At 41.0% G+C, this 15,058-nt stretch overlaps 1 protein-coding gene across 1 annotated transcript in view; it reads left to right on the top strand.

Annotated features, from left to right (window-relative positions):
• Nucleotides 1-756: 756 nt before the first annotated feature.
• Nucleotides 757-15,058, top strand: part of LOC110160755 (zinc finger protein basonuclin-2) — a 135,823-nt gene continuing 121,521 nt past the window's right edge. Inside the window, exons 1-2 of the mRNA XM_055158498.1 lie at nucleotides 757-975; nucleotides 1,852-2,217. Of these exons, the coding sequence (XP_055014473.1) occupies nucleotides 973-975; nucleotides 1,852-2,217 (369 nt within the window). The 5' untranslated portion in view covers nucleotides 757-972. The remainder of the gene's footprint in view (nucleotides 976-1,851; nucleotides 2,218-15,058) is intronic.

Here is a 15,058-nt window from a genome sequence, read left to right as displayed (position 1 = left end):
TCATTGTTTTGGGTTTGGTGTCGTAAGTGTCAGAGGAAGCATACATCTCCTTCCTCTCTCCTCCTGTGTGTCTTTTTCCCCCTGTCTGCCTCCCTGCACTCCTCCATCCCTCATGTTATTCCCATACCTTTGCTGCAGTGGGGACCAATTTGGCTAAAATGGAACCACTTCCTCATTTTTTTCTTAATTAAAATCTGAGAGCCTCGGCGGGAGGGAGGGAGTGAGGGAGGAGGGCTGTTTCCTGCGTGTGCGTGTGTGTGTGTGTGTGTGTGTGTGTGTGTGTGTGAGTGCGTTCAGATGCAGGCTAGTGGCAGGCTGCCTGAGTTCCATTAGTCTTTCATTAGAGCTGATGTGAATTAAACAAAGGCGCCGGCTTTTGTTGAAGTATTTCCAGTCTGAGGATTCTTTTGACAAGTGTCTTTAAAAGGACTCTGTTTTGTCTTGTAATTTCTGTATTTTTTTCTTGTCTTTTTGTCGTGGTTGATATTTTTGTGCGAGGTGAGAGCCGGCGATAAGCTCCGTGTGTGTTTTTGTGTGGCGGGATGGTCCCACAGGAAGGCTAAGTTGCTCTGCTCACAGCGCACATGGTAATAAGGCAGGGGGACAGGCGCTCCCCCCTCCTGGATCCTGGAGCTGTGCTGCGCTGGTGTCTGCCCCCTCCTCCTCGCCCTCAGCAGAGGAGGAGTGTGTGTCATTGAGCATCTCAGTTGACTCAGTGAGCGTGTGCACACTCGTACGGACACTTGGAGAGCCACCGCTCCTCTCTCTCTCACTCTGCTCCGGCACAGAGCAGGCACTCAGCTCCACAGCGGCAGCAGCCCAGAGCACAGCGCTCAGAGCAGCACACAGGACAGACAGGAGCAGGCAGGAGCAGACAGGAACAGGCAGGAGCGGAGCGAGAGAGGGACAGGACCGAGGCAGAGCACAGAGCAGGAGACAGAGCTCCGTCTGCAGCTGGGACGCACACAGTTCATGGTAAGAGAGCAGCGCTCGCCTGCCCGAGCTCTGCACCCACAACTTTTATACAAGGGAATTTCACTCTGCACTTTTTCTTTTTATATCTTACATTTTTTGTTATATTTTTTAAAATCAGTTTTGCTTCAAAATGTGTTGCAAACATTTTTACTTTTTATTTTTCCTTTGCTTAATTAGTTTTTATCTTTGGCTTTTTATCTTTTGTTTTAAGTTTAAAATCTGCTCATGGATTTCTGTGTTAATTTTGACTTCATCTAATGTAAGACTTTACTTTGAAATTTAAGTTCAATTTTTTTACTTTTTAAAAATTTGGACACTGGAATCTTGACGTTTAAACACCGTTTAAAGGACTTTTTCGCGCTGTGAGTGTAGCTCCTCTTCTTTCTCTAAACCGGTCTCGTCTTTATTCTCTGCCTGTGTAAGTGTGTGTGTGTGTGTGTGTGTGTGATTGTGTGTGTGTGTGTGAGGAGGTGTGTTTGAGTCCAGATGAATACAAATAAGTGACTGACAGATGGATTAAAGCGAAGTGTGGGGCCAGGGCAGTGCGACTCCTCCTCATGTTTGGAGCTCCGCACGGGCACAGCCTCAGCCCTCAGCTCCATCCTCCTCATCCCTCCTCACCTCTAACACCGCTGGCCCGTCCAGCTCCAGGCCCCCGAGGACACCTCACCACAACCTTCTTTTTCTGTCTTCACAAAAATGAGTGCACACACACAGAGGTGGGCCACCAGAGCGGCCCAAAGCGCCCCTCTCTGCATGTTTTAGATGAGCAGGAGCGCGGGGTGAAAAAAAGGCAACACGACCCTAAAAGAACCCACCTTCACTGACTTGTTGTGTCTCTCCTCCTTCCCCGCTGCCCTCCCTCTTTGTGTGTAGTCCGAGGAGGCAGACTTGGATGTGAGAGGCAGAGAGCGCAGTGATACGGCCCCAGCACAGCCCGGTGAAGAGCCCCAGTCGCCCAGGCCTCGTCCTCCGTCCGAAGACACCTCTGACCCCACCGCCTCGGCTCCAGGCGTCGCCCCCCCCGGCCCTCACACCTGCAGCAGGCCACGAGGCAGCGGCGTCAGTGCTGGGGGTCTCGGCTCCGTTAGCATCGTTAGCAGCAGGACCAGCAGCGAGGGGGCAGGCCAGAGCTCCATGCAGTTCAGCACCAGACCGCCTAGTGCTGAGCAGCCGGGCTTCATGGGGACATGGCAGCAGCAGAGCACTGACAGTAACCTCCTGTACAGAATGTCCCAGCAGGTACGTCCCACTCTGTGTCCTCTGTCTCTGTGCTGCTCGCTGGATCTGTGTCAGTAGGTTGTGTGTTCTGAGGGGAGGGGCAGGTGTACTTCTGCTTCACATTGGAATGCACATTTAAAAAAAAAAAGAAAGAAAGAAAAAAACTTTAAAAAATATTACTTACATTTGTTTAGTTTCATTCTGTTTTACAATTTTTTTAATTTAATTTTTGAGGGCTTGTATTTGCACATTTTCCTCTTCTGATAATAATAACTCTATTCAGTAAAACAGCCATTTTCTGCCCAGTTTGCATGCTGTAAGCTAATTCGTTTATTGGTCCCTTTGATGGATAATCTCTTGTCCTGCTTCGTTACGTACACGCTAAGTCTGCGTAATTGGTCCGTGAGCGGTGTGGACTTTTAAAAGCATACAACAGCAGTGTTTTGGTAACCCCAGTGCCGATAAAGACCGGGCAAGGGGCTCCCCTCTGGGAGCGGCTAATTAACTTCATGTGGCCGAGGCAGGGAGCCTCTCACACGGCTGCGTTACAGCGCGAGAGCCGTGGACTCACACGGATGAGCGGAATATTTTTGTGTTGATGTTGTTCTTGTTCCAGCCCCAGTTTAAACTGCTGTGTGTATCACACGTGTGTCTGTGCGCGCGGGGGAGACAGTAAAGATAGAGACTGGTTGTTATAGCTGCAGTTAATCATCGCTGGACCTACAGGCAGTCCGTACCATGCGCGCGCTGTTACGCACAAGCCACAGTTTCTCTTACGCAAAAGCCTCATCCCCGCTCTGAAGAAGACACCAAAATACTTTCTCACCTGGACAGGGGCAGAGTTTACTGCCACATGTCACACGCAGCTTTGAAAGTGTAGAGGTCTGACAGTGTAGAGCTCACTTCTTTTTGTTTATTAAGTGTTTGGTCAATTGAAAAAGTTAATATAACCTATTGGCTATGATTAAGCTGCATAATCACACGCTCACTTCCATAGCACACAGACTGTGTGAGAGCATCCTCGCTCGTCCTGACTGCTGACGGAGCTGCAGGTGGACGGGCCGCTCCACTGTGGGACCCTCTCCTCTTTACAAATGCGCACCGTTGTTTCAGACTAATCAGCTGTGGGACTCGCTGTTATTTATCGCGCTCGTAGCGCTTAGAAGACATCCCGCCATGTTTAGTAGGCATGACAGAAATCCTCGGAAGGAAGCAGCGCGATCCCTGACAGACTCGCCTTATTGGAATCTAAGCGATAATGACTTTGTGTTTGCCGAGCTGCGCGCACCCAGGGGTGCAGCGCGCTCATGCTTTATGGGATCGGGTTTTGAGAATCTTTCTCCCCATGTGCGTGTGTTAAAGAGCGGCCAAGTGACGCCAGGGACGCGGTATTTGAGCGTTGTTAGGCCGAATTATATTTGCAGTGGATCGATGGACAAGCAAATCAGCTGAGCGCAGAGCTCAGACGCGCCGAGCTGCTCCTGCAGGGCTCACGTGAACCGAGTGGACATCAGGCATACACACGTTACTCACCATAAATCATGTAAACTAAAAACATATCAGAACGTTTTATAGGCAACCATAGGGGGAATTAATGCAATTAATTAAATATTCAGTTAAAGACTATTTTTGAATTCCCCGTTGTTGCTCTCAACAGCGAAAGAGAAACTTGTTCTCTAAAATTATTACATTTCATTGAGCACATCAGCACACTCAATATTACAATTTAATTGTTTATGTTTATTTTGTAGTATTAATTTTGAGTAAATGTAAGTTAAATTTGCAGCCTCAATTTCTAATGCACCTGCTCAACAGAGCATGCGTACAGTGTGAAGTACAGAGTATCCTGTTACTTTCACGATACTAACTACATTTTTTAAACTTTATGTCGATTATTTTATATTTAAATACAGATATTTATATATTGAAATATTTGAATTAAATGTGTACTGTGTGTTCTTGTCCACTCTGTTTAACACACTTTGAAATGAGCTCAATCGAAAGTAGCAGATTTTATGCAGAGCGTCTCTGCTGCAGATTTACCACGTTATTTCACAAAAAAGGCCTTAATACACTTTTAACGTGGGCTCAGTTTTATTCTGTGTATTTATTTTTGTGCATTACGTGAAGATTTGCGGACCCTTTAACAGCAAACGAACAGCTGAAGTGAAATCAATGAAATGGATTTCATTCTCCAAATGTTCAGAAAACGAGTGAGCATTTAAACCCACCGCGAGCACGGACCTGCACCGCTGTTTATGTGGCGGAAAACGCGAATATTAATAATCAGAGGCTGAGTTATTTCCAGGAATAATATTTGGAGTCTTTTAAGGCCTAATTGAGACTCAGCATTACGCGCGTGCTTGTGGGTATATCGACTCCTGCGAGTTCAAAAGCCGCAGTTAAGTGAGACCGCCACGATAATTGCTCCTCGTTTAGGGCACAATGCGTCAGCTCCAGGCCGCGTCGCTTCCTCCACATTAAAATAAAAGCAAAACAGCGCGCGCAAGTGACGTAAACGTGCCTGTCCCTTCACCTGACCCGGTGCTCCGGCTCGCTCAGGTCCACTCGGAGGCTCTGTCCGGACTCGGGAGTGCAGTGAAAGTAGATTCTTCTGCAGGTTGGTGTGTCTCTCGTCTTTCCTCCGCTAAAAAGCCTCTCCCTTCTCTCTCTACAAGGCTCCTGTAGCGCGTCTGCCTTTGAAGTGCGACAGTCCCACTAAGGCCCGCGACATGGACGAGGTACGGTGGCTCCTGCAGTCCATTTAATATAAAAAGACAAAATAATAATAATAATAATAATAATAATAATAATAATAATAATAATATACGTTTTATATATTTTTAATAATTAGAGTAGTGAATTGTTTTATTTATTTAGCCTATCCATGTGTTTTTGCATGATGAAAAAAATTGCACAAAATTTTATCTGTCTAAAATGGAGAAAAGTCCTCAAAAATATCTAACCTGTATCAAATCAAAAATGTATATTATGAAATTATGAATTTATGAGTGCATAAAATGACAACAAAAGACAGCATGCTTGTTTTTATTTACCTTCTGTCCTTCAAATTGTTCAAAATGCCGCAACATTTTCAAAAAAAAAAAAAAGCTGCTTGAAAATACACACAGTTTCGCATTGCTTTGCTTCTTCCCCCGATTTTTATTTTCCCCACCGTTTTCCAAACTTAATTTTTATTGCGCTGTTTAAGTCGTGCCCTGCCTCCTGCATGTGTGTTCAGATCCCTGTCGAAGCCCCTCGTGTGTGTTTCGTCTCCGTCTGTAGATCTGCCTATTAACGCACCACAACACCACCACCACCACCACACTACTACTACTACTACTACTACTACTACTACTACTACTACTACTACTGCGTTTGTAGTCCCATTCGCCTTCCATTGCACTGCACGTCTCATATGTACCGCATATGCTCGCCTCCTCTGCTCTTGTGTGTGCGGCCGGGACCTGATTCGATGCATATGTCCAAAATTATCCACAGTGAGCAAACGTGTGTGTGTGTGTGTGTGTGTGTGTACCGTCCTTATTATTACCACTTGCTACGTGATGGGTCGTTGCACACAGCATGCACGGAGGATGTGGGATTCTACGTTGATTTCTCGTGTATCTCATGTCCGCGGTTATAGGTGTAGCGTTTATCTGTGATTTTTTTTTTTTTTGTTCGCGTGGGCGTTTGATTGCGTCTGTGTGTGCCAGTTTGGTGTGTGTACGGCTCTGTTGCAGAACGTGTGTGTGCAGAGTTGTGCGTCTTACATTTGCCTGGCGTTTGCGTGTTGGCTTGGGCTCCATGTGTGCGCGGGTGCGAGCTGAAGTGTCTCTTGGCTGGCCTTGGCTGGAGCGCTGGAGGAGAGCAGAGGTGAAAGAGGAGATTTGCAGAGAAGACACGCACCGCTTCCCCCATTACTACTTTTTCTTTATTTTCTCTTCTTCTTCTTTTTTTTTTTTTTGGAGAATCTATCTCTCACTCTGCCCCTGTCCTCCTTCCACCTCTTTACGTTTGCTCCCATCGCGTTCTGTCTTCGAAGACGCTTTTCCCGTGGAGTAGCAGGAAAAATTTCCGATCAGATTTGAATTACGTTTTAATAATAGGATTCCGTTCGAAGCTCACGTTTTGAACACGTTTTCCGGCTTCGATTTCAGACCCGGAAAACATGTTTGCAAAGCTCCAAACGACAGCAGTTTTGACGCAGAAAAACACAAAATATTTTCTTGTTTGTGTAGCAAATTACAGCACTTGCAAAACCACATCTTTGTGCTAATTGCGTCCACTCGAGTTGCGTTTTTTTGACTCGATTGCAGCCTTCTTCTTCTTCTTCGGAGAGGGCCACATCTGTAAAAGACACCGTATATACATGCACGTTGTTTATTATAATTATCCTATAGCACCAATGGCGGCTTCAGAGGGGCCACATAATCTAAGTAACGCGTGCTTTCTCTAAACAATATGTCTTGACGATGATGTGTGCATTTCCTGAAGGCAAAAATTGTTCTTCAAATGTGAGTGGGAAGCTCGCCGGAGTGGAGCAGCGGTATATTTACTGTAAGTCTGGTGTTAAAAGTGCATCTGGAAGTAAAAGAGATGAACAGGCTCGCCGTCACCGCACGTTTGAACAGGTACCGCGAGAAGAGACGTGACGAGACGCCTGTTGCTCCTTTTTTTTTTATCGTAAATTGCGTCATGAATTTCATCACGGATCTCGGATTGAGCTGAATGAAGGAAAATCAGAGGTGTTGCTTTAGTACGTTTACCGTAACTTGTTGTTTTTTCATATACGAAGGTGTAAAAATGGATAATTTTTTGCGTACTTTTATTACATTTTTGATTGTACGACTTTGGTCCGATGTTGATCTTTTGTCACGTTGATTTTGAGGTTGAAAAAGGGGCCAATAAGTATATTAAAAAAGAAAAACTGAACTATAATTTACAATATATTGAGGAGAGAATGAAGTGTTATTGAAGTGCTGTTTCGACACAGTTTCATGAAGCTTATCAATGAATATGTTTAGAAATCGCTCAGTGCTTCACATTTTTACATTTTTAGTTGTTGTATGATGTGACATTAAGTCAGTTGTCGTCGTGCAGTTCAAGTATTTGCAGTGTTTTAATCCACGTTTTTGTCCTTTTACGAGACAGTCTTTATGTAGTAGTTGTACAGCCACAGTGAGCGATGTATTTCTATTCTAACTCTTGTTTAGAGTTAGAATTTTTGACCTGGTGGTGCTCAGACGTCCAAATATTTTCATAGATTGTACTTTTAGATAGTAGCTTTCTTTACATCAGAGCTGAACAATGCGTTTCTATTGTAAAGGTAGTTTTGACCCAGATATTAGACCTGGTTTAAATGCAGTGATAGTTGGAAGTATATATCAATATTTTCATAGAAAGTGTAGTATTTTAGTTAAACTATTGTACGTCAGAACTACAAAATCCTGCTTGGACGTGACCACTCCTCTGTCCTCCTCTGTCCCTTTTGTCATTTCCCTCAGTAAAAACACAATGTTTTTTCTTCTATCTTCTATTACAACTTTGCTCTTTTGATTGTTTTACATCAGAGCTCCAGAATTTTGCGTGAACGTAACAACTCCTCTGTCCCTTTTGTCATTTCTCATAGTAAAAAAAACAAAAAAACCAATGCATATTTCTTCTGTCATCTCTTACAAGTTTGATCTTTTAATGATTTTACGTCAAAACTCCAAAATCCTGCTATGACGTGACCACTCCTCTTTCTCTTTCGTCATATCCCTCAGTAAAAAACAATGCTTATTCCTTCTATCTTCTATTAAAAGGTTCTTTTTTTAATTGTTTTACATCAGAACTGCAAAATTCTGCTTGGACGTAACCACTCCCTTGTCTCTTTCGTCATTTCCCTCAGTAAAAAACAATGCTTATTCCTTCTATCTTCTATTAAAAGGTTCCTTTTTTAATTGTTTTACATCAAAACTCCAAAATTCTGCTTGGACATAACCGCTCCTCTGTCCCTTTCGTCATTTCCCTGAGAAGAAATATGCATTGGTTTTTAATATCAAGTTTGCTGTTTCTTCTATTACAAGTTTTCGCTTCATTGTTTGACGTCAGAGCTCCAAAATCTTGCTTGGATTTCTCATAGTAATAAAACAAACAAATTATATTGCTTCTATTCTCTATTAGAAGTTTGATCTTGTAATGATTTTACGTCAAAACTCCAAAATTCTGCTTGGACGTGACCACTTCTCTTTCTCTTTCGTCATTTCCCTTAGAAGAAATATGCGTTGTTTTTTACTATCTTCTACTACTAACTCATCTATCTCTTTCATCATTTAAATTAGTAAAAAAATACAAAAAACAATGCATATTTCTTCTATCTTCTATTACAAATTTGCTCTTTTGATTGGTTTACATCAGAGCTCCAAAATTCTGCTTGGAAATAACCACTCCTCTGTCTCTTTCGTCATTTCCCTTAGAAGAAATATGCACGGTTTTTACTATCTTCTATTACAAGTTTGCTTTTTTAATTGTTTTACATCAAAACTCCAAAATCCTGCTTTGACATAACCGCTCCCCTGTCCCTTTCGTCATTTCTCATAGTAAAAAAAACAAAAAAAACAATGCATATTTCTTCTGTCTTCTATTACAGATTTGCTCTTTTGATTGTTTTACGTCAGAACTTCGAAATTCTGCTTGGACGTGACCGCTCCTCTGTCTTCCTCTGTCCCTTTTGTCATTTATCATAGTAAGAAAAACAAAAACAATGCACATTTCTTCTATCTTCTCTTACAAGTTTGCTCTTTTCATTATTTTACATCAGAACTCCCAAAACCCTGCCACTTCTCTGTCCCTTTTGACATTTCAAATCGTAAAAAAAACCCAAAAAAAAAACAATGCATATTTGTTTTATCTTCTATTACAAGTTTGCTCCATAATCCTGCTTGGACATAACCGTTCCTCTGTCCTCCTCTGTCCCTTTCGTCATTTCCTTTCGTAAAAAACAATGCTCGTTTCTTCTGTCTGCTTTATCACGCACACGGTTACGATCATGTGCCTCGATTTTGATCCAGTTGCGTCCTTTTCCGTCTTTCTGTACTATTTGGACGGTGAAGATGTGGCATATATACATACGTTGTTTATTCTAATTATCCTGTAGCAGCATTGGCGTTGTTGTTTCTGTTTCGCCGTTGTTGTGGGTGAGGTTTCGACCCCGGCTCCGTGTGTGGGGGCTCCGGGCCAATACGCCATCAATACGCATCATGTGAGCTTCAGTCAACTGCTTCCTCTGTCAGCTGTTTCCTCCGTGTCCCGAGGAGATGGCCAAAACTGTGTGCTCTAAAACAAAAAAAAACACTGCTTATTTAGACAACAGAATACGATTTCCAGCTTTAAATCGCAGTACGTTCTTTTACATGACCACGCGGAGTTATATAAGTCCCATTTCTGTCCTGCGAATGTGACTTTTTTAGTTTCGATACTAGTTTCTGTCTGATTTTCGATACTTTTTGTAGTCCTGTACTGCAGATTATTCTGATCTGGCCAAGATTTTAAAACGTATATCACGTTATTCGTCTTGTTTTCAGATTTATTAGTTCTGAGACTGCTTAATTCTAGTCTAGAGGTCGTTTATTTTAAGATAAATAGATCATTTCACTACTTTTAAGTCATTTTCTGATAGATTTAAGTGTTTATATCTTAAATTTTGGCCAAGTTTTTTGCAGTGTGGATGCGTGAAAGTAGAGAAAGAAAGAGAGTGGAGATGTCGTAGAAAGTTGGAGCGAAAAAGGTTGTCTTTATCTGCTAGAGAAGAGGTTTGAAACATGTAGGGATCTGTTCATGTCAAAGCAAACTAGACTTTTGATTCCACGAAGTCATTTGTGAAATTTAAACATGTTTTGTGCAACTTTTCTGGTGGAAGGAGATGTAGATGTTATTCTTTGTTTAGTCTGGCATGTTTCAAAGTATGGCATTAAACCTTTCTATCGTCACGGAGACCAAACCAGACCAGGTTACAGGTCAGATCTGAGCAGAGGCGACCCCGTTTACAGCCAGAATTCCCGTTTTTCGAGGCATTTTTGAGCTATAAATCCACTTGTAATGTGATAAATGTAAGTTAGAGCTGTTTAAAGTCATACTGTGGGACATTTCAAACAGACTAAGCAATAAGCAGGTGATGGATCTTCCAACAGAAAAGTTACACAATGCTTAAAAGTGTGTAACATAATTGGTTAATGTTTAAAAATAGCAGCATTGTTTGGCGTACTGGACATTTTATCGTTTTTTTGTCCAGTCTTAACCCACTTTACATTTTACTTCACTTTATTCTTTTGTTTATGTGAAAGCAGAGCCCAAAAACAAGTTATTCCATTATTTAATTCCGTCTTGACAGTTGGATGAGGAGAAATATTCATGCGTCAAATCAAATGACCCCAGTCTCCCTTTTGTAACGCTAAACCCACATTACTCACACTTTTTGGTCGCATGCCCTCCGTGTAAACCGCCGAGTGCAGAACGGATCCCCTCGCTGATCTCAATCAAAAACACCGAGATGAAGTATTAGCTCGGTGCGCGTGGCTTTCATGCGTTACAATAAGTCTGTTTAGAAATGCTTTGTTTTCATAGTGTCACTACCAAACATGTGATTTCACTCTCCATCTGTTTAGCAGGCCAGGGCACCCAGACACACACAACACAACGCGATACACACTCACGTCCGTGCAAGTCGAGTTAGAAGTGTAACAATAACCCAAATATCGTGATATCGCGTCGTCAAAAGTCTCGTGGACCATCAGAATCTCAAGTCTTTTTGCTTAAATTCACTGTTATGGCTCAGTAATAGCTAAAAAATCATTCTGAACTACATAGACCATGATCCTTTGCTGTTTCAGTCCAGACGACATGAAGAAATAACTCATATGAAGCAGTTTTAAATTCATTCTTTGGAGAACTAAAGGCTTGTTGTGGCGTTTTAACAGGGAAAAGAAAAGGAGCATGTTCACAGTTTGGTTAGTCTCGGCAAAATATCGTAATAAATATCGTATCGTGAGATGCGTATCGAGAAAATATCGTACCGAAAGATTTGGATATCCCTTTGTAATACCCGCTAGATAATATTGGGATTGTTGTTTTAAAGAGATGCAAAATTATAAAAGTATTTAGGGTATTTATAACCTATAAAAGTTCATAAACATCGGTGATTTGTTGAATTTTCTTACAAACAATAAATACTTTTTTTTTTTTTTTACAGCATAAATTTTTTAAGCCATGAAATTTAGGCACATTTGAGCACTTTTCCAAAGGACTACAAAATCCAATTTATAATATCCACACGTTAATAAACCTTAAAGGCTATGTAACTTTTCTGATAGAGAGTCTGCCCCCTCTTTGACTCCATGTACATGTTATTGTTTATTCCTGACATGTTCTACAGTATGGCATTTTATTTCACTATCTCCATGGCGACAAGCAATCCACATCACTAGGCCAAGTTACAGGTCAGATCTGCGAAAAAACTGGCCTGCTCACAGTAAGAATACATGTCTTTGAGGTAGTTTTGGGACAAGGCAAAGCAATGACATCAGAATGAGTAGAGGTGTGCAAAAATATTGAAATATCGATATATCGTATTGTTTAATGTGATGATACAGTACTGATATCGTGGGCAGCTGTATCGATATATCGCCAAGAGTATTTTTTGGTATATTTTACTTAATTATTTTATTACAGAGCTACAGTTTTGTTGCTTGTTTAGAGGAAAGAAACTCGTTTATGCGACACATTTGACATTTTCACTGTTTTGATGATTAAAATGTTTGCGTTTCATATCAACTTTGCACAAGAAGTGGTTTAACAAAAACTTTTAATATTACAGCCATGATTTAATTGTGATTTGAAATACATCTTATCGAATTGCATTGAATCGTAAGCTCACGATATCAAGATATGTATCGTATCGGCAACTTCTAAATGATACCCAACCCTAACCATGAGACGAGCAGACCGCAGAGCCTCCACTGGAAAAGTTACACAGTGCACCTTTAATAAACCACAAACAAAGTCTTACACTGGAAAAAACAAAACAATATCTAATTAAACAAAAATGACTTAAATTTTAGTCGATTCAACTTGACAAGTAAAATTATCTGCCAATGGAATGTTTTTCTTAATTCAAGCAACATTCGATTTTGTTTCTTATTTAAGTGCAAAAAGTTATTTTAAGTGTAACAAGATGCATTTTCATATTTTAAGTACACAAATTCTTGTTCCACTGGCAGATAATTTTACTTGGCAAGTGAAACTGACTCAAATCATGATAAAACTTTCTTAATTCACGTCATCTTAACTCGACTAGATTTAGTTTTTCGCAGTGAAAATCTAAATCCGTGTATATGTGACTGTTCTTGCTGCCCACCAACTTTACTCTATATAGTCTTTCAGTCGAGCGTGTTTTTGTATGCTTGTGTACGTGTGCGTGTGTGTGTGGATGTGACCGGGGGGCGTTTGGTTTCCCGCGGCGACGAGAAATGGCCGGGCCGCGAAGAGGAAGTGTGCGATTTGAAGGGCCACTCGCTCAGGATGTCACCACCCCGCCACAAGCTAATGAGGGGAACACGTCGTACGCACAGACACTCGCTCCCTCTCCGCGCAAATATGGCAAGAATGCAAGCAGCTGTCACCAAGCTCCGGCCCGCCATGCGAGGGACCAGTGTGTGTGTGTGTGTGTGTGTGTGTGTGTGTGTGTACGGTTTGTGTGTGTGTGTGTGTGGAGATGGCGATAGGTTCCAAGGGTCAGGGAGGTGTTGAAAAGAGGGGAGTGGTCCAGCCCGGAGTTCAGCGACACACACATCGACGTCCGCGGAGAGACGAGAAAACTGGGGTCTTGAAATAGATTTAAAGCTCCAGTGTGGAACTTTTGCGTGACATTGTGTGTGTGTGTTTGCGTTAGTCATAACCGCACAACTCTGCCTAAAGAATATTTTTTGTTTTTTGTGTTGAAGTGAAGTTGGTTTATCTAGTCTACCTACTTGAGTTTGGTGTTTTTATTTGTATTTTTAGTTTCTTGGGTTTTAGTTTTAACATTTGGAAGACTTTTTGACATTAAAAAGATGGAATATTTAGTTTTTAAATCGTCAATCGCTATGACGACGGTCCTAATTCTGAAAATCCATGAGGTTGTGCGATTGGTTGCATTTTATAATCTCGAATATTTGTCATTGTCAAGTTAAAAAACTGATAAAACTTTGCAATTTAAGTAGAACATTTGACAAAATTCGACTTTGAAATGTTGTTACACTTAGTCACGTTTCGTTTTCTGAAATTTCTTTGCAAATCTGTTACGTAATTTATGCTTTTTGTCTCTTCTCTGCATTGATTTAACCACCTCTATCGCAGTTTACCATTATTTACTGACCTTTTGAGACCGTAATTTACGATATTTTTCTCATCCAATCTTTCCAACACATACTACCATTTAACAGTGAGAGCCCAAGGAGAGGAAACCTTTATTTTCCTTATATTTTGAGCCCACATGGTTGAGACATTGTCCGTTCTTCCCGTCTGTAGAGGAAGGTGACATTAGGTGTGACCTGCGCTAAGTGACAGGAACCAGGGCCATACTTTCACCGCCGCTTCTCCCTTTTCCTGTTATTCCTCCACTCCTGTTTTTTTGTTTTTTCTGGAGCCGCGCCAACGCAACGGGCAAACCAGTGGCCTACTATTTTTACATCCGACTTTAAGGACCCCCCACCCATCGCTGACCAAGCGCGCTCCTCCCTCTATCTCCGTGCCAGGCGGTCTCATCGCTAAAAGAAATTCAGAGCGTGTTCTGGAGAAGATCAAGATGTAGACTAAACAAATTTTTATTTAAATTATTGCTTTAACTCATATATTATTACTTACTTACTTATATTAGTGTGTATATTTTTAAAAAAGACCCCAAACTTTGTCTTTCCAAACACGCATTAAGTGATTTTGTGTTTAAAGATGCAACATTTCTGGTAGAGTTTCCCATATCTGCTCATCTCCATGCAAATATTGTCGCTACACAGCAAAAAGTAGAGGGTTAATATTTTAGGGTACAATATTTCAGAGTTGTTTTTAACACCAAAAGTGTTATGTTAACTATTTGAAAGTTAAATGGGGGTTTGAGTTGGGGTTGTTTGCCAGAGTTGATGTGGTTGAGGTTAATTCAACTTCCCTTAGTGTTAATTCAACTTCCTCTAGTGTTAATTCAACTTCCTCTAGTGTTAATTCAACTTCCCTTAGTGTTAATTCAACTTTTCTTAGTTTTAATTCAACTTCCCTTAGTGTTAATTCAACTTCCCTTAGTGTTAATTCAACTTCCCCTAGTGTTAATTCAACTTCCTCTAGTGTTAATTCAACTTTTCTTAGTTTTAATTCAACTTCCTTAGTGTTAATTCACTTTTCTTAGTTTTAATTCAACTTCCCTTAGTGTTTAATTCAACTTCCCTTAGTGTTAATTCAACTTCCTTAGTGTTAATTCAACTTCCTCTAGTGTTAATTCAACCTCTAGTGTTAATTTTTCTTAGTTTTAATTCAACTTCCCTTAGTGTTAATTCAGCTTTTCTTAGTTTTAATTCAACTTCCCCTAGTGTTAATTCAACTTCCTCTAGTGTTAATTCAACTTCCTCTAATTCAACTTCCCTTAGTGTTAATTCAACTTTTCTTAGTGTTAATTTGGCTCCTCCCATTCACCACTTCAAACTCTTGTGAGAGAAGACCAGTTTGAACCAGTTTTGTTCATAATTTCATGTTAAATGAACTAAAATAAAGTAAAAAATAAAATAAAACGCCTCTGTGTGTTGTTGATAACTCTACAAAGTGTTATCTGTTTACTCAAAAAACGTGAATATGACTC

This window comes from Boleophthalmus pectinirostris, unplaced genomic scaffold (genome assembly GCF_026225935.1).
Source record: "Boleophthalmus pectinirostris isolate CB_2022bp ecotype Guang Dong unplaced genomic scaffold, ASM2622593v1 HiC_scaffold_22, whole genome shotgun sequence".
NCBI lineage: Eukaryota > Metazoa > Chordata > Actinopteri > Gobiiformes > Gobiidae > Boleophthalmus > Boleophthalmus pectinirostris.
Note: the sequence above shows the minus strand (reverse complement) of the source record. Positions and strands in the feature narration are given on the sequence as shown.